At 45.5% G+C, this 25440-nt stretch overlaps 1 protein-coding gene across 2 annotated transcripts in view; it reads right to left on the minus strand.

The window, feature by feature from the left end:
* The window catches only part of NEDD4L (NEDD4 like E3 ubiquitin protein ligase), a 336292-nt gene that overhangs the window by 214913 nt on the left and 95939 nt on the right, over positions 1-25440 (minus strand). For both annotated transcript variants that reach the window (XM_061170523.1, XM_061170522.1), the window contains exon 2: positions 13631-13704. In XM_061170523.1, coding sequence (XP_061026506.1) covers positions 13631-13704 — 74 coding nt within the window. The remainder of the gene's footprint in view (positions 1-13630; positions 13705-25440) is intronic.

Consider the following 25440-nt stretch of genomic DNA (forward strand, 5'->3'; position numbering starts at 1 on the left):
TAAAAAAGAACTCCAAAGAATTATTAGATTTGAATACCATTTTAAGAGTCCAGAACAAAAATGCACCTGATGATCTGGCCACCAGAGGGAGCTATAATTCCCCCATACACCTGAGTGGACCCTTAACACAAGAAAGAGCCCTTCAGAAGCCTTGATGATTAGGGATGCTTCCCAATTCCTCTCCTCCAGTGAACTTTACATGGACGGAGGGGTTAAGGGTGAGGCACTCCTTAAAGTTAAAGGCAATTGTGGTAACTTCAAAGTAGGAAGGAGCTAAAAGTAATGTGGTACGTGCTGGTAGAGACTTTTTATATTATTAAAATGTATAACCTGAGTATTGCAAAGAATGAGGGGCTTAACAATACATACAGAACAATAAAATAAAAAATTATGAGATGAGAGGGTAAGAAAAATAGGGGCATGTACAAATCACTGGGAGGGTACAAAAGCAGGAAAAATAAATTCAGCCTAGTGGCAGGGAGGGCTCTGAGAACCAACGAGGCCGTGAGGAATGCGCATGCGCCATAGTTTGCCAGGTGCGTTAAAAGGGGAGGGAGTGGCGACGGCTGTCAGGGATTTGGTGCCCAGCGTGGGACCACAGCGGGGTGCGGAGATGACGGTCTAGCAAAGTCCCAACACCGTGCAGTGTGACCACTGAGCACAGTGATGTGCAAACGAAGCTGAGGCCGCACACCTGGGCAAGGTGGGCGCAGAGCCAGGGAAAGCTGCCTGCGGGAGATCTCACTGGGGGTCGTTGTGAAAGAGGTGACTGTGCAAAAGGGGTGGTCGTCCTGGGGGCCGGCAAAGGCACGGACTGAGCACGGCTGCTGGGGGAGGCCGAGGCCAACGGCCGCCCAGGAGGGCGGTGGAGTCGTGGCTAAGGAGCCAGGACCTGGATCCACCGCAACGAGTGGCCGCTGGAGGGTCGGCCAGGAGCGGAATACGGTCTGTTTGAGAGGGAGCATTCTCTGTATGCAGAGGACAGACGTGAAGGTGTGAACCCCGCTCAGGAAGCCCTCGGCACAAACATGGAGACCAGGCAGAGCTGGAGGGATGAGCCGGCCAAGGACAACTCCCGGGTCCCTAACCTGGATGCCCAGACAGACGGTGGAGTCACCGACTGAGAAAGATTAGTCCAGAGAAAGAACAAATATTTTGACATTTCAGGCCAAGAAACTGGTTTTGTTGTTGTTTTTGCAAACAAAAGAGCCTGACTGAGGTATATGGTCACTCAAATCTCATTTCTAGCACATGATGGTTTGACTACATACTTAATAACATAGAGAAAATGAAATCACACTGCAGGGAGCCAGTAACCCATTTTGGAAGGAAGGAATTTGCATGTTTTCTTCTGCTGTCCAAACTGCAGATAACATTGAAAATCACTTCAACAAAATTAAAGCCACTGTGTGCAATGAACTCCCAAGAGTTTACAAGTGAGAGTGAGAGCGAGAGGCTATATAACCAACACTATCATTTTCTCACTAGCAAAAAGAAAAACTGTGATAAAGTTATGATTCATCCATTTTGATTTCACAACCAGTTGCCCTCAAACTTGAAACACAGCATTTCTTTCAACTGCTTCTCTACCTTCCAATCTTGAATGCCTAATTTCGAGCATCTAAAAATAGCAGAGACTTTGAAACAATAATCAGTTCTTCAAAAGGGGAAGCACAACAATGTACCTGTAACAACCAAAGACAGACTTGGAAACAAACCTTGCAGTTTATTTATGCCCCATCCCTCTCGGCAAGCCAGAAGGAATGTTAGCACATACCCATTGGGGCAAGGCATACTTTGTATCACTTGTGTTGATATTATACAGTAGGAATGCCAGTTCTTTTAATAATTTACTGAGGAGTTACACATTGCAGATTCCTTATTAAACATTACTGGCAGTAAGGTCATAAGTTTAAGAAATATTCGGTAGAGAAAAGAGGCAATATTTTAATGGCCACACCCTGATTTAAACGATGTGTCTGCATCTGCTGGGATGCATATAAATTCAAATTTATTTCTTACTTGTGTAGTTATATACAAAGCACTGAGAAATCATTTTCTCTAAGACAAAAACATTTTACAGTTGTATTCATTTGCAGACTTTAAAATCCACAGTGCCTATGTAGAACGTTTCATAAGCTGTATTGTAAGCATGCAGCCCTTGGCGAGCAAAGGAAAAAAATTAAAAGCTACTGCTGCATCTAGGAACCCTACTCCCTCATGCCCAAAAAGTCAATACTGGCTAAATTCCTGTCGGTCACTGACCAACCAACAGCTCAATGAAATAGTTTAATCTGGAAATCATGACCAAATAATACTGGCACCCCCAGTTCTAAATACATATGTTATAGAGAATCAACAGCTTATACTCTCAGGGGTGGGCAAACTATGGCCCACAGGCCACTGGTACATAGCCAAGCCCATTCATTTAGATACTGTCCTGGCTGCTTTAGTACTATCTTGAGAGACTATAAGTCCTGCAAAGCCTCAGCTATTTACTCTCTGGCCCTTTACAGAAAAGGTTTGCTGGCCCCGATTCAGACTGCCTGCAGCACTTAGGAAAGGTTGTCTTTACCACGGAAGAACCTGCCAGCTTGGTAAACTTCTAAGGCAGTCTTAAAAACTTAATTTTCCAGGTTCCTGCCCTAAATATAAACATTAAATAGAAATAATTTTATGAATGTTTCTTAGAAGATGCAATAATCCAACATGAGATTTGGATCTGAAAAATAATATTTTGGGGTTCCACAGAGATGCATCCAAAATGGATTCTTTTTTTTTTTTTTAATTGCGGTATAGTTGTTTTACAATGTTGTGTTAGTTTCCACTGTACAGCGAAGTGGAGTTCCCTGTGCTATACAGCAGGCTCTTATTAGTTATCTATTTTATACATATTAGTGTATATATGTCAATCCCAATCTCCCAGTTCATCCCACCCGCCGCTTTCCCCCTTTGGTGTCCATACATTTGTTCTCTACATCTGTGTCTCTATTTCTGCCTTGCAAACCAAAATGGATTGTGGATTGTGCATTTTGAAAAGCATTTCTTTCAGGTACAACAATTTTTTCACCTTCAATGATGCCATTTTTGTCAATGCAGGTGCACAGTGAGCCCACCCTCAAGGCCTCCTCCAGGCTTTACCACTGAGAATGAGCTGGAGAGTCAGCCCTCACCTAAAACACTGGGGAACCATTAACGGACAGAGGAACGTCTCCCTTATTCCTTTGGTGATGAAACTATAGCAGTGCACCCTCTGCCATCCGAACGTCAGACCTCTCTCCATGCGATACCTACTGGCTGTGCTCCTGAAGGCTGGGTTGTTAGCTCCATTTCTGTAAAATAAATATTGTCTTCATTGTCTTACACATTCCAAAATGCTTTCACTTCTGACTCATCTCAAGTTGGCAACATTCCCTCCCTTATAATACTTTAGCTCCCTACGTCCTTTCCCATCACCAAAAGGGGAACTTCTGGGAGACAAATATAGAATAAACTTTAGGATCAAGCAAGAGTAAGGCTAGCAGGGTGAGCTGGGGGGGACACAGGAAGCTGAGGAATGAAAGAGAGGAAGGAAGGAAGGAGGAGAGGGAGGCGGCCTGGCCGGGGTTGGGTGGGTAGGTGGGGCGGGAGGCAGAGGAAGGATGCTGGGGCCCCGGGACACAGCGATGTCAGGCAGAGGGTCCAACCTCACCGCTCCCCAGAGGCATCCTCAGACTTCCAACCCCCACTGGTGCCCTCTGTAATTAGTTATGCTAGTGGAGTAAAATACTGCCCACGGCTCTTCAGCTGCTTTTTAATTTTTCCATTTTCTCAGGCTCCACTATGACCAGATGAACAAAATTTATCAAGCACCTGCTACATGTGGGGCGCCCTTATCTTCCTAAAACGCATCAAATTCCCTGCCCTAGAGACTCAGGGACCAGAGCATCGTCCATCGCTGATGAAGGTAAGGGCAAGACATCCTGCAATTTTCCCTCCTCTCTGTGTTAAAGCAGGTGGCAGAGCCCAGGCCCTTTAGGTGACAGATGCCAACACATTCATGTGTCAGGAGTTGAGGCAAAGGAGGGGATTCTGAACAAGGGATTCTCATTAACATAACAGCAGGAAATGGTACATAAATGTGGCCCGTCTACTTCACCCCCTTATTTACCAAAACTGGAAAGACACAAAGGCCAGTCTATATGGGTATAGTTTTAAACTGATCAGATAGTCCCTGAATTCTGAATCAGTACATACTCCAGCATAGCCCCTTCAGGGAGTCCAGATCATTCTAAACATCCATTCTTACGGCACTGGCTCTAGGACAGCAAGCCTGGGGCTTAAGGCAGGATGGAGACGTGCTTGCCCTGCGCACTGACCCATCTGCCACTCCTCACGTCTCTGTCTGGGAAACCTGGTGGCCTGAACGGTGTGCAAACGGTGACTGACATATTTTGAAAGGATGTTGCAGGGACTTCCCTGGCAGTCCAGTGGTTAGGACTCCGCGCTTCCACTGCAGGGGGCATGGGTTCAATCTCTGGTCAGGGAACTAAGATCCCAAATGCCACATGGTGTGGCCAAAAAAAAAAAAAAAAAAAAATTAATTATTTTTTAAAAAAAAGGATGTTGCATCTGTTCATCCATTCAAAGACCAGGAGATAAGCACAAATATATAAAAAGCTGTGTGCCTGCTGCGGAATTAGAAGAGGTCTTTATTTGGGAGGAAAGGGTTAATACCTTTTAACGTCATTTCAGGGTTCGGGGGTCAGGGGAGAACAATTAGAATAAACAGTCTGAGAGCTGGGTGCTCTGTGCTCTCACGTGACTAACTGTAAGAGCTCTTAGGTGCAAGGATTTTAAGACAAATACTTTTTGACCCAGAGGCCATTAGTGTTGCTGTTGTGATTCTCAGCAACGCCCTAGATAGCTAAGGCTGCTCCAACAGGCCTCCAGAGGGAGAGGGAGTTTTGCACAGAGCTGGCAGGTCACAAACACAGTGTCAGCAGAGCGTAAAGGGCCAGGTGTGCTGCAGGGAGGTCAGCTCAACACGCCGAAGACCACCCAGGGCAGGGTCAACACCAAACGCAGGCGGTCCCTCCAGGGGCCTCAGGGCCAGGTCAGTGGGGGAGACCGGCCACACACAACACAGCAGGAGGTGTGGGGTCCATGGTGGCCCCAAGGGCACGGCCCTACCCAAAGGGCGCCACCAGCACACAGCTCCAGCCACGCGGCCTCACGGGAACACGGGCCAGGATGTCTAGGTTGTCGAGATTCTCCAGAAACCTAGAAATCTGGTTTTTTAATAAGAAATCTCCCAAACGTTGGCTCAAATTTTCTATTTCTTTGTTTTAGTGTTCCACGGGCCAAAGAGACACACCTGTGGGTTCAGTCTAGAACCCACACTATACAAACCCTGACACTATACAAACCCTGGCCTCATCATGTCCTAGAAGTGCGGACAGTTAGCAAGGGGACCCTCAAGGTACTTATGGCCTCAAGGTTTCTCAATCTGTAAAAGGAGGAGAGTTCTTTTGTGCGCTGTTTTCCAAAAGGGGCAAAAGAAAAAACAATTTCTAATCCTTTGGGAGAAAAAGCAAATTAGTGTTTAAAATTTACGTGTATCTAGTGCCAAACTATCACCTCGCCCATTTCTTGCTGGTCCCCTGGTGGAAAATGTAATTTAACAGTGGAGTGAACAGACTTTAACCCAGGGATGAATTTTAGCATCATCAGTTACGGGACAACCAGATGTTGGGTCCCTCCTGATCAAATAGCATCCCCCATTCCTGTCTTACAAGTTTAAACTGAATTTGATCAACCTTTTAGATCCAACTCCTAAGGTACAGGAAACCCAGGAGAAAGAAGAACACATTATATGATACCACAGGAAACAATCAAATGTGGTCAGAGAGATGACCTACTGACCCCTCAAGGTCATTCAAAAAGGGGAGCGAAGACTGTTCTAGATTAACAGGGTCTTAAGAGACCTCACAGCTAACTGCAATACATGATTCTCAACTGAATTCTGGTTTAAACAGCCCACTTGTAAAAGGCATTTCAGGGCCAGTTGGGGGAATTCAGATAACGGACTAGGTAATAAAGTCCAGCAGGCAATTATTGTTAATTTTGTGAAAACTGCATGATGGTTATGAAGGAATATGCTTTTTTTTTTCTCCTAGAGACACAGGCTGAAGTATTTAGGGGCTAAGTGTCATGAGGTCTGTAATTCACTTTTGAATACTTCAGGAAAAAAAAAATAGATGCAGCCAATGTGGCAAAATGTTAACTTAAATCTAGACAGTGGGGACTGGAGTGAGCTGGTGCCACAGAGCTCTCATTAGGTGGCATTAAGTCCCCATCAGTCTCAATTACTGGAAGACAGAAGGATTTTTTGACCACATCCCTCCAATGTCCGAGTCGTATGTGTTTTAAATTTTAAATCACCAGCTGCCAAAAGAAAAAATGAGAGCAACCCAAACAGGTCTAACTTGAGGCTCAACCCACACAATAAAGAAGCAACTGTGAAATTTGGGTCCTGAGACTTTCTGCACAAACGCATAAAATTCTGGAGTTGGTCTGTCTTCGCCAGCATTGCTCAATTTTAAGGAGCAGCTTTATAGTCTCAAAGGCATTCCACCCACTGTAACCTCGAATAAAGACTCTGATCATAATTAAGGAGGAAAAGGGGGGAGGGTAGATCTAAAACTTGCATTAAAATGATCCTATTCAGTTACCACTTAAGCCTATGACAGAAGGTTAGATGTCTTAAGATACAAGCTTAACTGAAAAAGAATACAGTTTGAAACTCGAAAAGGTATTTTAGGTTTAAAAAAAAGATCTTATCTATTCGAAATCTAATACTTGATGATATTCACTCACAATTCTAGGCACTTGATTAGCTGCCATCACACACACTGGCTTAGTTCTTTAAATCTGCTTTTTAAAAAATGCCTAGTCATCAAATCTAACAGTCATCTAGTCCAATGGCCCATCCAATGGCTGAACCTTGGCCGTTCAAGATGAGTATTAACGCACCTTGGGAAAGAGCTCTGAAGTCAGATAAATCTGGACTCAGCTGGTCCCACCACTCACTACAGAGTGGTTTCATCTTGGGCTGATGACAATCTCTCTGAACCTCAACTTCCTCACCTAAAAATGGAGATAATTATTCCCTCTTCATAAAGGCAGACTCTGATGACTTCATATCACGTTCCATGCACTGGGCCAGCCAACCTGGAAGCACTCAAAATAGTCTGTAAATAACTTAAGAGCCTAGGCTCTCACTCAGCTCACAGCTCTAAAACTTACTAGTGGTATACAGACTTTGCAACTTCTCTTTCTTGCCGTGTTTTCCTTATCTGCAAAATGGAAAGAAGAATAGGGCCTGCGGCATAAGGACTTTTGGGAGAATCAAACGAGCTCCTGTGTAGATAGGTCAGGCCATGCCTGGCACGTAGGACGCACTCAATAAACATGAGCTATCGTGACTCGCTCCCCTCCTTCCTTATACCCCATTTTAGGAAAGCATGACTCACGGACCCCAAACTGCACATATCACTGTGGCCAAACAGCAGGACTCATCCCTGCCGCATCAGAAAGTACCTAAAAGGCTCCCAGGGAAGTCAGAGCGGTCCCACCGACCCCACCTGTAACTGCCCGTGAAGAGCCCGGCCCACCGCCTCTACTTCTCCTGTCTGAAATGACAGCCACATGCTCCCCAACCCATGACTCGTGCCAATGGCTCCATCCTGACCCTAAGACTAAGTGGTTGCTGCAGGGTCTTGACCTTCCATTGCAGCCCCAGCTCAGCCTCATGCCCCCCAAGCAGAAGTTTCTATATCCTCCACCACAAGCAAGTGTGTTCCCTTCTGTGGGCTTTGAAGCAGTGATTCTGCAAAGACATCAGCATCAAACGGAGACCCTTCCTGCCTGCCATCCCGCTGGCTCCCCGAGATGCTTTTCTGACACCAGCCTTCGTGCTCGCTTCCCTCAATCCCTCCTCCACGCTCACCTTTTTGCAGAGTCCTAGGCAGGCCTCCTCCACTGGTCTACACAGGCCCTTTGTGAGAATTACAAAAAGCACTTGCCCTGGATGGCAGGGTGGGGGTGAGGGAGATGCCTGATGAGCTAAGGGCACCTCTGAGAATTAGAAAAAAGTGACCCTTCCTCCAGGCTGGCGACCCTGCACCATAGCTTAGGTTCTTTTACTAGATTCTACTATTGAAGTCAAGTCAAGCAACCGCCATGTGCCAGGATCTCTCTGGGCCGACAAACAGGAATAAGAGCTACAGCCTCCGAGCTGAGACCGGGGCTGGAGGGAGGGGGAAACTTGTGGAACCAGGACAGCCTAGGCACAAGAGTTGTTTTCTCCTCTTGGGCTGGGGAGCCCAGCAGAGGTGCTGCCACGTGAACTGGACCTGGAGAGCTGGGCGAGCAGTGCCAGAAAGGATGTAAGCAAACTCCGGGCAGAGGGGGAAACACCCGCAAAGGCAAGAAGCAGCATGTTCCACGGCGCACTTAGAGGAAGGTGAGTTTTCAGTGAAGGGGCAGGAAAAGCAGGGAAGCGGGGAAGAGATGAGGTCATCATTCACTCTTTCCGTAAATATTTCTTGAGAATCTACTACGTGCTGGTATCGTGTAAGGCAGGGAGAGTAAAAAGTAAATAAAATAAACCCTAGCTGTCAGAAGCTAAAAATGTAGTCTGGGAGAAAGAAATAGTTATAATCATAAAACAACAACAGAGGGACACATAATACTTCCAGGTTGTAGGGCATATGAAAGACAGGAAGTAATCTGCTGGGGGACTGGGAGGGACCAGCAGAGGAGATGACCGGCCGAGCTGCCTGGCAGGTGAGGGTGAGGACAGGGGTGCAGAGGGGCGGAGGGAGCAAAGAAAGAGTGTGCTGTGTGCAGGGATGAGCAGGGAAAAGCAGGCAGCGGCAAACCAACCAGAGAGGGCGTGGCACACTGCCTTACAAAGGGATGTGAAACCTCCACCTTAACAGGAAACTGGGATTTCAGCCCACAGGGGAATGCAGATCCAACCAGGCAAGGAGGGGATTTATCTGGCTAGGTCTTCGCCTCAGCTCAAACGCTCTGCAGCAGGCTGGAGAGTGGGAGGTGTGGACATGTCGGTGGGTCACTTCAGAAAGCGAGTAGCGACAAACCATCCACCAGCACAGCATCCAAGGGACCTCCCAGGTGGCGGTGTCACCTTGATCCCCTAACGCTGCACTTTGTCTCACGAAGACAACCTGTTTCCAAAATAGAAGTGGGTACCCTCTTGTATGCAGTGTTTCCAGCATGATTTTACTTCCCTTTTGATGTGTTATTGGCGTTTTACACATGGCCTACTTTTTGAAAGAGTCTGATTTTCTTTTGGCCAAGCTTAAGACAGCAACAACAGCAAACGCTCAAAACCCTTGCACAGCATTTTTTTTTCACAGTATAGATCTTAACAGTTGGATGCCTCTGACCCAAGGTGACCACCGTCTCCATCTACATCCCATGTCCTGACATCCCATTTGATTAAGCATTTGTTGCAAACAAGAGTGTCCCTTGTTTAGATGACAGATTATAGGATTGCCCTTCTCCACCTGAAGGTAGGGTCCAAAAGAAAACATCTTTCTCTACTGTGGCAATTCTCCACACAGACCAACTGCTGAGAAGTTCCAGGGGAGCAACAGCTCAATTATCAAATCTTCTTCCAACAAAGGCTTTTTTTTTTTTAAATACCTGCACTTCGAGGCTTGTGGGATCCTAGTTCCCCGACCAGGGATCGAACCCAGGCCCCAGCAGTGAAAGCGCCAAGTGCTAACCATGGGACCGCCAGGACATTCCCAACAATAAAGACTCTTTTAATAAAGTCAGAATTTGCTGGATGGAAGCTGGAAAGTGATCCTGTGTCCTCAGCACTGGATTGGGACAGAGAGAGCAGGTAAGGAGAAGGGTATTTCAGGTGCACGGTGAGTGGAAAGTTTCTTTTTTTTTTTTAAAGCCTGGGCAAAAGAAAATCAGACTCTTTCAAAAGGCAGGCCATGTGTAAAATGCCAATAACACGTCAAAAGGGAAGTAATATCATGTTACAAACACTGCATACAGAGGGCACCCACTTCTGTTTTGGAAAAGGGTGGTCTTCATGAGACCAAGCTGAGAGGGAGGCCTAGAGGCCAGGGCCCCACAGATGCCAGTCCTCAGAGCTGGAGCCTCAGGCAGCCTCTGCGGGGCAAGGAGCCCATCTAGGAGTGCACTGCTGTACCCTCCAGCATCACCTACTCCGACCAACACGCCCGGCCCTCCCCCACCCTCAGGCCACGTGACCCAGGCAGCCTCCTTTGACTCGAGAGACTGTAAATCCGTCTTCCAGCACATCCAAGCCTGTATGATTTCTACCACTTCCAAGTGCCTGACGCTGCTGCTGAGGAAAACTGTCCTTCCTCCTCCATCCATCAGGGCTCCCAGTGCCTACCCAGCCCTCCTTCTGTGAAGGGAGAATCAGGGTCCTGGAAGACACAGAGGTGGAGGGAAGATTCAGTGACAGGCTGGGAGAGAAGGGGGGCCTGCCGGCCTGCGGTTCGGAAGGACACGGAGAAAAGGGTCTCACTCCAGGGGACAGCGCAGAAGACATTACAACACCTGCCACACTCACGGCTACTCCCCCAGGACACATGAGCGCTGCCAGCCAACCAGAGTCATCTTGGGGTTCTCCCTGACCCCAGCCCGCCGGTGACGAGGAAACTGCTCTCCTTGCTTTCTGCTAACGTACTGTGACAGAGGTGGGTTGAAAGGATGTGCATGAGACAACGTGGAAGAGACCGCAGGTCACCAGGCAAAATAATGAGGCAAGAACCGGCGCCACTCTCCAGGGAGATGCCAGTGCGGCGGGACCCTGCATGGTCACCTAACCCTCCAACTGGCACCCACTCACTGGCAAATGGGTCCTTTGAGCACTCTGGCCCCTGAGACGGGGAGAGGGAAGGAGGGAGGCAGGCAGGCAGGGGTGTGTGTGTTGAATTTATTAAACTAAGACAGTGAAGGGCAGAACGCAGATTCAGAGCTTCTGGCTCATTTTCTGGCACTCGGTTCGTGAAGCCGCAACACTATTTCTCTTTCCACTGAACATCCTGAGGCATTATCTATAATTCCTCTCAACCCTGCCCCGAAGAAATAACTCTTCCTCTTTTCATATAAATGGTAACAATTCAGATCTGCCTGGCTCTTTTATGATTTGGAGCCCAATTCTGCTACCAATTTTAACCTCAGAGCTTCTGAACAGGCTAAAAAACACAATCTGAATCAATTTCATTTTTTTTAATGAAGGGTTTTGGATAAAACAAAACAAAAATGAATCGAAAGAAAAGTGACTGTAATATTCCAAATCCAACTTCTTCCTTCCAAACTCTAACATTTGATGCAAAGAGCCAGTGAGAGCAACAGGCATTTCTGACATAAGAGCACCATCTACTAGCCAGCGTGCAAACACTGAAATTTAAAAACCAACTGACCCAGTCCTGTTCTTGGCGCTCTGTGTGTTAAGCAATAGAAGAAAGATGCTAAAAAGATGTCTCTGTCTCCAATAGACGTCTCTAATTTAGTAAGAGGCAAGTGAAATGCTAGAGCATTAGCACAGGCGCATGGTAAACCACTCAGGGTGGCTTCACAGTCAAATGAGAAAGAACCTGCAGGTGGGATGTGCCTCCCCTGCCCCTCCCCACCCCATCACCTGCAGCTCAGGCTGGCGGCAGTGCCCCAAAGCATGCGGTTTCCCAGTGACACAACTCAGAAAGCTAACCCTCAGTTAGTCATTTGGGGTACACGTAAGCATCAGAAATTTAAAAAAATATTTCCCTGATATTGAACGTGCATCAATTTTACTTATTTACAGGCAGACCTCGGAGATACTGCAGGCTCAGTTCCAGAGCCCCGCAATAAATCGAATATCACCATAAAACGAGTCACACGAATTTTGGGTTCCCAGTGCATATACAAGTTATGTTTACACTATACTGTAGTCTATTAGATGTGCAGTAGCATTATGTCTTTTTTAAAAAGTGTAAATACCTTAACTTAAAAATACTTTCTTGCTAAAAACTGTCAATCGTCGTCTGACAACACAGGATGGCCACAAACCCTCCATTTGTTAAAAAACAGTATCTGGGAAGCGCAATAAAGTGAGATATGCCTGGATTTATTTTTGCTCGTTAACGCAAATCACATTAGTAACTTACCGATTTCTTTGCTAGACAAAACTCAAAATGGGCATGGTAACAGGACAGAATATAAAAGAGGTGTGCCGACCAACGGCAGACAAGGGCTTCTGCGCAGTGTGGGGAGGACAAGGTTAGCTGGACAGAACGAGGCCTCATCACTCAGGGTCTCCAGTGTCAGGCTGAGGCCCTGAACCCGAGCGTCTCTACGGGCAATGGTCCCGGAGACTCACAGGATGACCCCATGTTCCAACGTGGTGACTCTAGCGGCCAGCATGGCCCTCTGGTTCAACCCCATCGGATACCCAACTCGAAGAGGGCGCTGAGCAGGGACCGGGGGGCCTCATATGTGACTGGATTTAAATAGTAACCTTTCCTGTTTCCATTCAACAGGGAAGTTGGACTACATCATCGCTAATGTATCCTCCTTTAGGTCAAAAGCTCAAAAGGGCTTTCTTCTCCGAAATCTGGTTCAAATCCCAGTTCCAAGCAGCTCTAAACTTCACTCTGCCACCACTCCAGCAACTTAAGGCAACACAGTCAAGAGCCAGCAGGGCTGCCTGAAAGATACAGGGATACCAGGTGCCGCACTCAAAATACAAAAGCTGAAACAGCCAGAACGATTAGGCTGCGAGTGCTTCCGGAAATGCCACAGAAATCACCAAGTCTCTTAATTCCAAAATTACACATGCCAAAAAATATCCAGCTCTCCCAGGAACAAAACAATACTTTGTTTCCCTCAGCTAGGGTTTTTTTAAAAACAAAAAAACAAAAAACAGGAATATATTAAAATGAACACAGACATGATCTCAAACTTATTTTTCCACTGCAGAAAAACAGAAAGATCTGAATCTAATTTCCTCATGAAATCAACCCGTAGGAAGGCCAAGCCTGCTAACTGCCGCCGTGACACAAGGTCTACACCCCTGCAAGAATGTGGTCCCTGAACCAGCTGCAGCATGAACATCACCTGCTCAATCAGAAACTCGGGAGGCAGGGCCCAGCGATCTCTGCTCTAAGAAGCACCGCCCCGCCCCCGCCCCCTCCGGGTCCTTCCGATGCACCTGAACTTGGAAAGCGCTTGCTTCAACTCTCTTCAGAAGCCTACCAGATAACAAAGCAAACTGGGGCTTCCCTGGTGGCGCAGTGGTTGAGAATCTGCCTGCCAATGCAGGGGACACGGGTTCGAGCCCTGGTCTGGGAAGATCCCACATGCCGCGGAGCAACTAGGCCCGTGAGCCACAATTACTGAGCCTGCGCGTCTGGAGCCTGTGCTCCGCAACAAGAGAGGCCGCGATAGTGAGAGGCCCGCGCACCGCGATGAAGAGCGGCCCCCGCTTGCCGCAACTAGAGAAAGCCCTCGCACAGAAACGAAGACCCAACACAGCCAAAAATAAATAAGTTAATTAATTAAAAAAAAACCAACAACAACAAAGCAAACATACCTGGCTCCGAAGATGTCCTTTTTGGCGAGATCAATTCCAGAAACAACCTTCACTCTGAGGATACGGGACTCTCCCTGTTGGAGAGGGAAAAACAATAGTTTACAAAATGGACTTTCAATCTAGCGTTCTCTCAGCCGATATGCAAAGTCAATGATTCCCCTTTACGCATAGGCGATCCTTCCTTACGCTGAAGTTCAAAAAGCAACATTCCAGCTCTGAAATCCTGCAACCCTAGACATTTAGAGCATCCAAGTTAATTAAGCTCAAGTTTAATTCAAACTAGGTCATGCAGATCAATGATTCCTGCCACAGACAGGAAATATTTCCCAGCTGTACCAAGAACACAACCGCACACACGAAACCACCTAGATAAATGCCCAAGTGCAATAACATACCATAAATTTCATAAATAATTCCTCCTCTGAAGTTAATATATTTGTGTGTGTGGCCTGAGAGAGAGGAATTTCACGTGGTAAAATATTTCCTCAAAATTACGGTTTCAAAATGTTGGTGCTGGCAAACAAAAATAATGTCTCATTCCAGTAAAAAGAAATAAAAAGCATCATCCTAAACGGAAATCACCCCAAAAATATCTCAGAAACCATTCATACATTCATCCCATCCACCTGCTTATTTATTCATTCCAATATTTTCTAAGCAGCTCCTATGGGCATTGAGCTTGGACGTGAAATATAGACATGAATATGCTGATGGTCTACTGAGAGTGATGGGCAGACGATAGCGCAGGACCCTGTGATGGTGCCATGCCAGGAGAAGTCTAGTCTAAGGGCTAAGACATTCAGGAGAGATGAGATGGCTTAGGGGGAAGGGCAGGCAGAAGTCCAGGATAACCCTCAGATTTCCAGTTTGGGTCACTAACTCTTAACATAAATTGAAATAGAGGATTCAGTTGAATTCAAGGTGCCCTGTGAAACAACCAGGTGGAAAAAAAAGAGATGACTAAATAGATAAATGGGAGAGAGATCTAGTCTGGGCTAGAGACTTGGGAGTTATCAGTGTAGAGCTGACAGTTGTAGGTAGAGTTCAAGATCTGTGAGAAGTTATCCAAGACGAGTGAGAAGAAAAAATGGCTAGGGGTGGAGCCCTTGGGGACCCAAGTGCTGAGGGGCAAGAGAGAAGTAATATGAAATTCATCTACCCAATGTGTTTAGTCAAGACATAGGCGAGGGAAAGAAACCCTAAATGATCTGTAGGTTATGTCCTGTCAAAGGAGATAAAGGCAGGGTGAAATAAAACATAGAGCGAAAAGGGTGCTGAACCTTATCAATTAGCTGCCCAGATCAAGCACACATACAGGCAATTGGAACCCATGTTTGAGAACCTTTACTTTCCAGGATCCTTCATCCTTCCAACCATCCACCCCCGACACAAGGCTGCCCACATGCAAACACAGCAAGGGACACAAACGTGTGTGTTTATAATTCCCTTTCAAAGGAGGCCTGCATTCAAGTCTGGCAGGATTTAATACGTTTGGCAACCTTCATGAAAGGATTCAGCCAAGCCAGAGATAACTAAAACAGGACCCTACTACATGGTTTACCAAAGCTCCCAGGGTTACATGCTCTTCCCTTGGTCCTTTAAGCAGGTGCTGAGTGCCCTCCCCTTTCTCTTACACACTCAGCTCACCACCCGTTACCAGGGATTCTTTCTTGGCACGTTATCTAGGCTAAGGCTCTTTTCTGTTTCTCATAGCAGGCTGTACCCCACAGCCATCATTTGACAGCTCCTATGGCCTACTCAGCTCAAGGAATGCCACAGTTGAAGTATTTTTACACGTGGATCAAAATTTGGCAACACACCTGTGGACAGTTCCTAGTACACCTGGGAAGAGCTTATGACCCACTAGTGCCCGTAGCACACCAATTGAGAACCATGGGTTAAAATGAAATCCTCAGCTGCAAGGCGAAGGGGTTAAGACTTTACTTGGGGGAATAAGGAATCATTCAGAAGAAGAAATGAGGACAAGGAACAGCTGGAGAGGAACTTATTTTTTTCTATCTCCCTGACTCCCCCATCCCAACTCTCTGCCCCTCTCACCAATGACAAATATTGCAAATCAGCAATTCTCCCAGACACCTCTGTGCAGAGGGGGGACAACGGCTGGAACCCCCGGAGGGTGGATACTGTTAAAGGAAAGCGCTACATCTCCAGGCCCGTCCTTGATGCTGGCTGAAGCAGATGTGTGATCTGGCGGCAGAAGGGTGAAAGGACCTTTGAGGAGGAGGAGGATGGAGGGTCTACAAAGCAGTAACTCTTCCAGTGACCAACTCAGAGCAACACACCTAGTCTTGCACTTGTGACTGATGTGGGAGCAATAAAGAAGGGACGGTGTGATGAAAACCAAACTACAGTCAATCACAAGTCACGGAGGAGAAGACAAGAATTCTGGTTGTCTCCTTGTCTCACAGCCCTTGGGATTCTCGGAAATCCTGGGCAGAATCCTGGACTTTCCACCAACGCCATAGGGGGCTCAATGAAACCTTGTCTGGATTCTAAGGAATAGGATGAGCCCAGCTAACACCCAGTTCCCTTAGGTTTAACGTTGGGTGAATGTTCTTACATTGGACGGACCTACTCTGCAAAAGCATATATTTTAAAAATCAGGGAATATTTATACGAATAAATGAATAAAAATACATTTACTTGAAGGGATACCTAGAATTTTTTATGGAAACTGATTTATTCATTTAGTAAACATGAACATCTATTCTAAGATCTAGGGATACAGCAATGAAGACAGACAAAACTCCCACCCCCTACCCCTCCCAGCCCACCTTCCAGTATTATTGAGAGTGTGCTATACCAGACCCCTCAACTACATGGGGAAACAAATCAGGAGGGTCAAAACACCTTAATATTTTGTACATACACCCATTCAGTAAACAAATTCTCACCTAGGAATCAATCCTAAGAAAATAAAAATAAAATAAAAAATCCATAAAAATCCCCCAAAACTAGCTAAACGGAGTCATCAAAGCATTTTTTAATTTAAAAATGTAGGGGCTTCCCTGGTGGTACAGTGGTTAAGAATCCACCTGCCAATGCAGGGGACATGGGTTCAAGCCCTGGGCCAGGAAGATCCCACATGCCGCGGAGCAACTAAGCCCATGCACCACAACTACTGAGCCTGCGCTCTAGAGCCCGTGAGCCACAGCTACTGAAGCCCGCATGCCTAGAGCCCATGCTCTGCAACAAGAGAAGCCACCGCAATGAGAAGCCCGCGCACCGCAAGGAAGAGTAGCCCCCGCTCGCCGCAACTAGAGAAAGCCTGTGCTCAGCAACGAAGACCCAATGCAGCCAAATAAATAAATTTATTAAAAAAAAAAAAAAGTAAAAAGCCACAAAAGTAGACAGTTAAATATTCACGGCAATTCCGTGCAATGGGCTATAACACTGTCATTAAAAATACGTGAGAAACCATAAACAAGACGAAAAGACAACCCTCAGAATGGGAGAAAATATTTGCAAAGGAGTCAACGGACAAAGGATTAATCTCCAAAATATATAAACAGCTCATGCAGCTCAATATTAAAGAAACAAACAACCCAATCCAAAAATGGGCAGAAGACCTAAATAGACATTTCTCCAAAGAAGACATACACATGGCCAAGAAGCACATGAAAAGCTGCTCAACATCACTAATAATTAGAGAAATGCAAATCAAAACTACAATGAGGTATCACCTCACACCAGTTAGAATGGGCATCATCAGAAAATTTACAAACAACAAATGCTGGAGAGGGTGTGGAGAAAAGGGAACCCTCTTGCACTGTTGGTGGGAATGTAAATTGATACAGCCACTATGGAGAACAGTATGGAGGTTCTTTAAAAAACTAAAAACAGAATTACCATATGATCCAGCAATCCCACTACTGGGCATATACCGAGAGAAAACCATAATTCAAAAAGACACATGCACCCCAATGTTCACTGCAGCACTATTTACAATAGCCAGGTCATGGAAGCAACCTAAATGCCCAGCGACAGACGAATGAATAAAGAAGTTGTGGTACATATATACAATGGAATATCACTCAGCCATAAAAAGGAATGAAACTGGGTCATTTGTTGAGACGTGGATGGATCTAGAGACTGTCATACAGAGTGAAGTAATTCAGAAAGAGAAAAACAAATATCGTATATTAACGCATGTATGTGGAATCTAGAAAAATGGTACAGATGAACCTGTTTGCAGGGCAGAAGTTGAGACACAGATGTAAAGAACAAACGTATGGACACCAAGGGGGGAAAACCGCGGTGGGGGTGGGGTGGTGGTGTACTGAATTGGGCGATTGGGATTGACACGTATACACTGATGTGTATAAAATCGATGACTAATAAGAACCTGTTGTATAAAAAAATAAATAAAATAAAATTCAAAAATTAAAAAAAAAAATGAAGCAGATATCCTTGGGAAAAAAAAAAAAATACGTGAGAATCAGTCAAGACCTTCATTCATCCCACAAGTATGTACTAAGTAGCCACCGCGTGCAGGACTCATTATCTGGGGGCACAGATGGGAGCAAGATGGAGTTCCTCCCGCCTCAAGGAACCCACAATCTAGAAAACAGAAAGATGGATTACAAGCATATACCAACAAACAAGCCAGATGATTTCTGATGGTGGTTGAGTGCTTTGACAACAACATGACAGTTAAATAGAAGTAACTAAGTAGAGCGAGAGGGGAGGCTATCTATGACTGGTGGTTGGAGAGGTGACACTGAAGCTGACGGGTGATGGGGTGGGGGGAGTTTCACTCAGGGATGCTGGCAAGTCCCACCGCCTGCAGAGGGCAAGTCCAAGGGGAGAGGCCAGAGGGAGAGCAGAGGGAGGGAGGGCAGCACAGCCGGTGGGGTCAGAGAGCCGAGGCGCCTCATTAGAGGGTGGGTATTAATGCAACCATCTTTGGAAAGTTTCAAGCAGGACAGTGATAAAATTTGACTTCAGTTTTTAAAAGACCCCTTCAGTTGTTGCGGGTCGGCGACTACAGGCGAACAAGAACAGAAGCAGGAAGACCAATTATAAGAAGATCTGGCAAGAGACGGTGGGGCTTCACATAGGGTAGAGATGGAGAGGGGACCAGATTTTGCACACAAAAACATGTTCGAAATAAACGATTTGGGTTTTTTTGAAAGTTTCAAAACGGTTTACACAACTGAGTTAGAGAGCAGCATGTGGTTCAACAGACTGTTTCCCTTTTCGATTCGAACCTGCAACTAGACTACGTTTCCGAGCATAAATTGCAGTCATGTGACCAACTTCTGGCCAATGAGATGTGGACAAAAATGATGGACACATTTTCAGGACAAGGTCCTCCCACTCACCCACCTCCATTCTCTTCCCTGTTGCCCGGCTCAATGAAGAAAATCCTGAAGGCCAAGAAGGGGGAACTCCATGAAAGGAGGGGAGTGGAATAGAGCATCCCCTGCCTCACCCTGCCCCGTCCACCACCACCTACTGCCCCTTCCCAGACAGTGAAGCAGAAATAGACTGGTACAGTTTATTCCCACTGAAAACCGAAGGTCGCTTAGCAGTTAGCCTGCCCTCGCATACAATACAGTCTCATTCTAAAATAAATATCAATTACATATATGTACAGGAAAAGCCCTAGAAAGGATGATGACAATAGTGATTACCTCTGGATAATGGATAACATCTTTCTGCATATTTGCATTATTTTCCTTTTGAAACATTAAATATTTTTGTTTGGAAACTACATTTTTGTAGAAACTTCAGGAAATACATAAGAAAAAAAAGGAAAAATTTAAAATCACAGGCTTAGGCAAACAGGCTTCCGTATTTCTAAAATGAATAAACCTTTTGTCATAAGAAAACACAGCTACATGTTGTATTTTCACCAACTCACAAAGGTATAGAGCTGCCTATTTGGAGGATGTGAAAAGGGTTCTCTTATGTAATACGGAGGCAACGGCTGGGAGATAAAAGGAGGGCCTTTACTGAGCGCTTACTATTTACAAGCAGCTGTTGCAGGAAATTTCACTTTGCTCCAAAGTTTAGGGGCAGGAGAGCAGGAAAAAGAAGGCTACTCTATAAAAATAGTTTTTTACACATGGGTTTCAGACACACAGCAAAAACTTCTTATCTTTGTTTCCTCCAAATAACAAGGCTGCACACAGATAAGCAGCCATCGTCACTCTGTAAGGAAACACATGACCAGGTATGTGACTAATTTATCAGATGCAACGAGCCCCACGCCGAGCAACTGTACTCTCTGAAGCATTTTATTACTTTCATAAAATCTATGCATGACATTTTGGTCCCTGGTTATGACTCTGTAGAATTAAATATTTAACTAAGGTGGCTTATGACAATAAAAATATTATTTGGCAATGGACTGCATGAGGCAGAGAAAGCAAGGCAGAGAAGAGGTGAGGCGAGATAACCACAGTCTTTCCCATGACTTTCAGGGGCTCCTCCCATTCTATTCATCAACTGCCCTGCATTGTTATTGTGTAACAGGGAGGATTCTCTGCACTTGACAGGTGTTTTTCCTTCCCACTTAATTTTCTAATTCTTCATCAAGACATTAAACAAGATAAGGTGCTCAAACCATAAATGAGTGGCACAGAGGAAGTCCATAAGCCGGGTGGTATTCCGAAGGCTCATTTTGTAAGTCAGCTGTTTGCAACTCGGCAGCCTGCTCATATAAACTGTGTGTAAGTGGTTACCAGATTTCCATGCCCACCCACAAAACCTATTAAATACATAATCTATCAAAATCGTTCCTTTGGTAAAATAAATCTCAAGTGCAACTCAACACAAGACACTAGAATTTACCCTGTCTCCTATGAATCTGCCTTGAGAAGATAACTTTTATATTGATATTTTATTCCCTATTCTTAACAACGGCAGATTCCCCCCACCCCCCAAAAAGAAAGTTGATATCTGGGTTGGGAACTAGTGTTCTTACTCCATAGGGATCCACTGTGACCCCATGTATCACACACACACCAGCTGTCCCTGTGCAGGAGGAAGTCCTAAGCCAGGGACTTACATCTTCCAAATTCTACAGTATATTTATAGTTCTAGTTATTACCCATGACACTTGCAGTAACCACTTTCCAGATTAAAAGAGATAATTGATATTTTTTGTACCACTGAAATATCTAAGTTCTATATAAGTCAACTAATTTTAGTTGCTTTAAAAAATAAAACAACATATGGGAAGTGTCCACATAGTGCCTGCTACCCAAGAGATATTGTTAATCTCCCCATTCCTACCTGGCTCTCACCCTAACTAGGAGACAAGATCCTGTTCCATACATTTTTTAAAATTTCCTATACTGACCCATCTTCCCCCAATCACCCCACATTCCTGTCATCTCCAACTCTTGTTATATCCTGTCCTCTTTATCTTCTTTCTGCCTTTTCTACCCCAATTCCTGCCCCCTAAACCTTTTCCCCTCTTCACTCTCTTGAGGGGTTTCCCAACCTTACACTGCTGGTAACTTTTCTCTCTCTCTGTGTTCTCCACTTTGACCTAATGACACATTCAACCAAAAAAATGTGTTGACTGATTTATGTTCAAGGAATTTTTGCTAGCAGAAAGGAGGAGCACAAAACTGAACAACATGCATTCTTCTCTGCCCCTCGGGGCCTTACAGTCAGCTGCAGAGGTTAGTACACACATACCTGAAATATGCCTATAATACAGGGGTGAAACAGAGGTGTGAGATACGTGTGGGGAGAACAAGGATAGAGGATGGAAAATGAGAGCAGCCCAATACCAAGACTACACATCCAGCTCAAGCTCAGATAATACCAATGACAGCAAACAGCCCGCACCTACAGGACCATCCACAGTAGCTGTTCACCACTGCAGCCCAACACACAACATTTGAAACTAGTGGAAGTCCCAAGGATATCAGTTCCAGAAAAAGCTACAGAAACATAGGATTCTGTGCAACCTAAATTTCTTAACCTCTACTAGATTACAGCCATTCTTAATGTCAAATGGAAAAGTTAACAAATGGGAAGAAGTGAAAGGATGGCCCTCCAGAGCAGAGTCAATTTTAATGCACAAGGTGACTGACTTTCAGAAATTATGTTGTGTGGCTTTAAAATAGGTCCATGAATTCTTGAAATTCCGTTCTTCAAGAGGCAGGGCTTAATTTCTCTCCCTTGCTGGGGGTGGATTTGGTGACTTCTAACAGACTGTGGAGGAGGTGACAGTGTGTAACTTTGAAGACTGGGTCATAAAAAGCAAAGCACTGTGTCTCACTCCCCCTCTCAGATCACTCACTCTGGGGGGAAGCAGATGCTGCCATGTTGTGAGGACGCTCAGGCAGCCTGATGAGAAGAAAGGTCCATGTAGCGAGGAACTGAGGCCTCCTGCCAACAGCCATGTGAGTGAACCGTCTTGGAAGTGGGTCCTCCAGCCCCAATTTAGCCTTCTGATGACAGCATTCCTATCTGACATCATGACTTCAACCTCATGACAGATCTTTGCATGCTATGTGCCATCAAGGCATGAGTCAGAGCCACCCAGCTAAGCCATTTCTGATCTCTTGACGCACAGAAACTGTGAGATAACACACGCTTGTTGTTTTAAGCTGCTGAGTTTAGGGATAATCTGTTACACAGCAATAAAGAACTAACGCACATGGAGAATCCCATGCTATAATGGGAGTCTGATTTCTCTCTTTGCTAAATTGAGATTTTCCTGTGCATTAGGACAATGTTTCAATACAAGGAAAAAAACACTGGTGAGAAGAAAGACTATTGCTTGTATTTTCTATCCCGTAAAAAGCAGTGGCATTTTTAAGGCAGGATTAATAGAATTTGGTTGACTTGCTCAATATAAGCGCATCGGCTATATTATTTTAAGTAGTATGGAACCCCATGCCCTGTTAGTACAGTCAAAATCTGAAACTGGGACAACTCCAGAAAATTTCAGATATATGATCATAAGGATGACATTAAAAAAAAAATTCCAGAAAGAATGGTGATAACATGAGTGTAGCTGTGAAACTTACATTTGCCTTTAAAAACCAACACTCATTTACATTCATCCCGTTTTCTTCATTCAGCAGCCTCAATTTGAGTTATCACTAACAGCGGGATGGTCCATCAACCAACTAACATAGCCTCAACTGTTCCGTCTTCTAATAGTTACTGGGTACCTGTTATGTGCCCTGCTCTATGTCCTTGCCATTGATGTGTGGCAGCTTCTCTTGTCCTAATTCACCTGCTGCCTCACTAGCCCAATCTTTCTAAAATGTCTGTTCTCCCTTGCTCCAGTGGGACCTCCCCGTGGACAAATGGACCCAATTAAAACTCCTCCCTGAAGGGTCACCACAACCTGCTCTATCCCCAGCCTACCTGTGCTCTTCATGGGGACCTAACTGCCCTCCCCTCTGCACCTGCCCAGACAGCACCTATTCACGCCCTATGGTCTGCTCAGGTCCATGTGGTTATTCAACCAAAAGTGCTTATTACTCTGTCGTGAAAAAAGTACAAGGAATAAGGAATCAATAAGACAGTTCACACCCACAGAAATTCACTGTCTATGTATCAGGAGAACAACATACACATGTAATTACAAGATGACATGGTAAGTTTAATAAAAGCAATGGATGGTATTCTGCGGGAACTCAGAGGAGGAAGAAATTAGTGTTCATGTGACGGGTGGGGAGAGGGAAGTAGACTAGAAGGTTGAGTAAAGCCCCAGATGAGTAAGAATGAGGAGAAGGGAAAAGCATCCTTTCAGACAAAGAGAGAAGCACAAGGGCACCTCCAGATGGAAAGAAGGTTAGTGAGCAGGGCGATGGGGGAAAGGAAGAGTTGTCCCGGCCTGGTTTCATCCTCTGTGCTGTGCAAGGCAAACACGGTTAGCAGGTGAGGGACAGGCTCGCCAGGTGACAAGCAGAGGACAGAATGAAGGGAGGTGGGTCCAGAGAGGAGGACAGGGAAAACAATGACATGGGCTGCTACACTGTCTGACAGGTGAGCAGCACAGTGGCCCTGGATGGAGGATACGGGACTGGTTCCAAAGCTATTGCTGGGGGAGCAGCACGGATTGGTGACAGATTGGCTTTGCAAGACAAGGAGACGGCATCAAGTCAAGTTTCCAGTTTCGGTGCTACTGGGGGAAGATGCTGTCAGATGATAGAAAACAAAGGAAGAAGAGCGGGTCTGAGGCTCAGGGAAATAAAAGGACTTGGGTTTCTTGATCTGGGGTTATCTTCCCAGTGTGCAGGTAGAGATCTCCAAGAGGCTGTCAGAGGTCAGAAACCAGAACTCAGTCCAGAGGTCAGAAGTGGACCCCCAGTGTGGGAGGCCCTGCCTCTGAGCCTGCCTTCAGACTGACCATTTATTCTGGTACTTAAGTCATAAATCACTGTCGTCCTTTTTTTTTCTTGTTAGGTAAGTCTTATTTTCTCAACTAAACCCCATGGTTGCACGGTCCAATATGGTAGCCACTACCTACAAGAAGCTATTTAAATTTAATTAAAATCAATTAAAATTCAGTTCCTTGGTAACACTAGTCACACTTTTAAGTGTTCAACAGCCTCATATGCCTAATGGCTACTATACTGGACAACACAGAGAACATTTCCATAATCACAGAAAGTTCTACTGGACGGTGCTGCTCCAAGGGCACCAACTCAATGCAAGAAGGTAGCAGGATTTGAATTATGTCTCGTGAGAGGGAAGATTGGAAAGAAGGGCAGGAGGGAGGAAAGGACCCCAATTATAACTTAGAACACTGCAGAAGAGTTAAACTATGGAACACAGCTATCTGGAAATGAGACAGGCATTATGGTAATCACATGCTCTAGGATCAAGATTTCTTCTCAAAGATTAAAGACCAGCATGCAAATTAGGTACCTATAAATTAAGAGATGTGAAGACTAATAAAGCAAATACTATGTAGTACAGCATGGTCTTCCTGCATCTAGACATTTAAAAAATCGTTCTATACATAGAAGAATTGCAGAGATAGTGACTTCATAGTGAGTATGATAAAGATCTGGGAGTTTTCGCTGATGAGGCCAGTATCATAACAAGGTTGCTAAGTCTTGCAAAATATTCACCGAAAAAGCATTCAGGAGGAAAGAAAAGAGGTAAAATTCCAACAGGGATTCTTGGTCCCTTTAAGAGAATTATGGACCTCCTGGACAATAGAGGCAAAGGGCTGGTGGAACTGAAAACAGCTGAAGGAGTCGGGGTGGCCGATGACCTAGAAAACTACCCAGAGGGAAGCCAGACCAGGCCCAGAGGATGACCCTCAGGAGAAGGAGACCGCAAGCGCATGGGAGGAAAGCCTTGGAACAGTTCTATCTGGGCAGACTGGCTGCGACCACGTCCACCTGCTCCAGAAAAGCACGGCTGTCACAGGAGACAAATTCCACTAGAATCACATTCGAGCACCCATACAATTTCTGTCTCTTCTAATGCCAGTTCTGCATGGCTTGCCCCGAACCACGCAGGTCTGTCTCATACTCTCCTTTCCACCCCTCCGACCAAATACTGTTTTGACTGTTTCGCCTGAAAAGTGCTGGCATTACATTTCTTTCTTTTGGTGACAGCACTGGATGTCTCTGTTTCTGACTCTCAAAGAGAACAGAACCATGGCATTCCCAGTGGTCACCACGAGTCCTTTGTGGTTATCACTATTCTATATCCTTTCACCTGGAAATACATCCCTGAAGAAGCGATGGAGGAGCAGGTGGGCTTAGGGGTCAGCGGTAGGCAGAGGAGTTAGCAATGGGTGGAGGCCAAGGTCAGTCACAGGCTAAGTGACATCTGCATTTCCACAGGCCTCA

Source organism: Eubalaena glacialis, chromosome 15, assembly GCF_028564815.1.
Source record: "Eubalaena glacialis isolate mEubGla1 chromosome 15, mEubGla1.1.hap2.+ XY, whole genome shotgun sequence".
In the NCBI taxonomy this organism is placed as follows: domain Eukaryota; kingdom Metazoa; phylum Chordata; class Mammalia; order Artiodactyla; family Balaenidae; genus Eubalaena; species Eubalaena glacialis.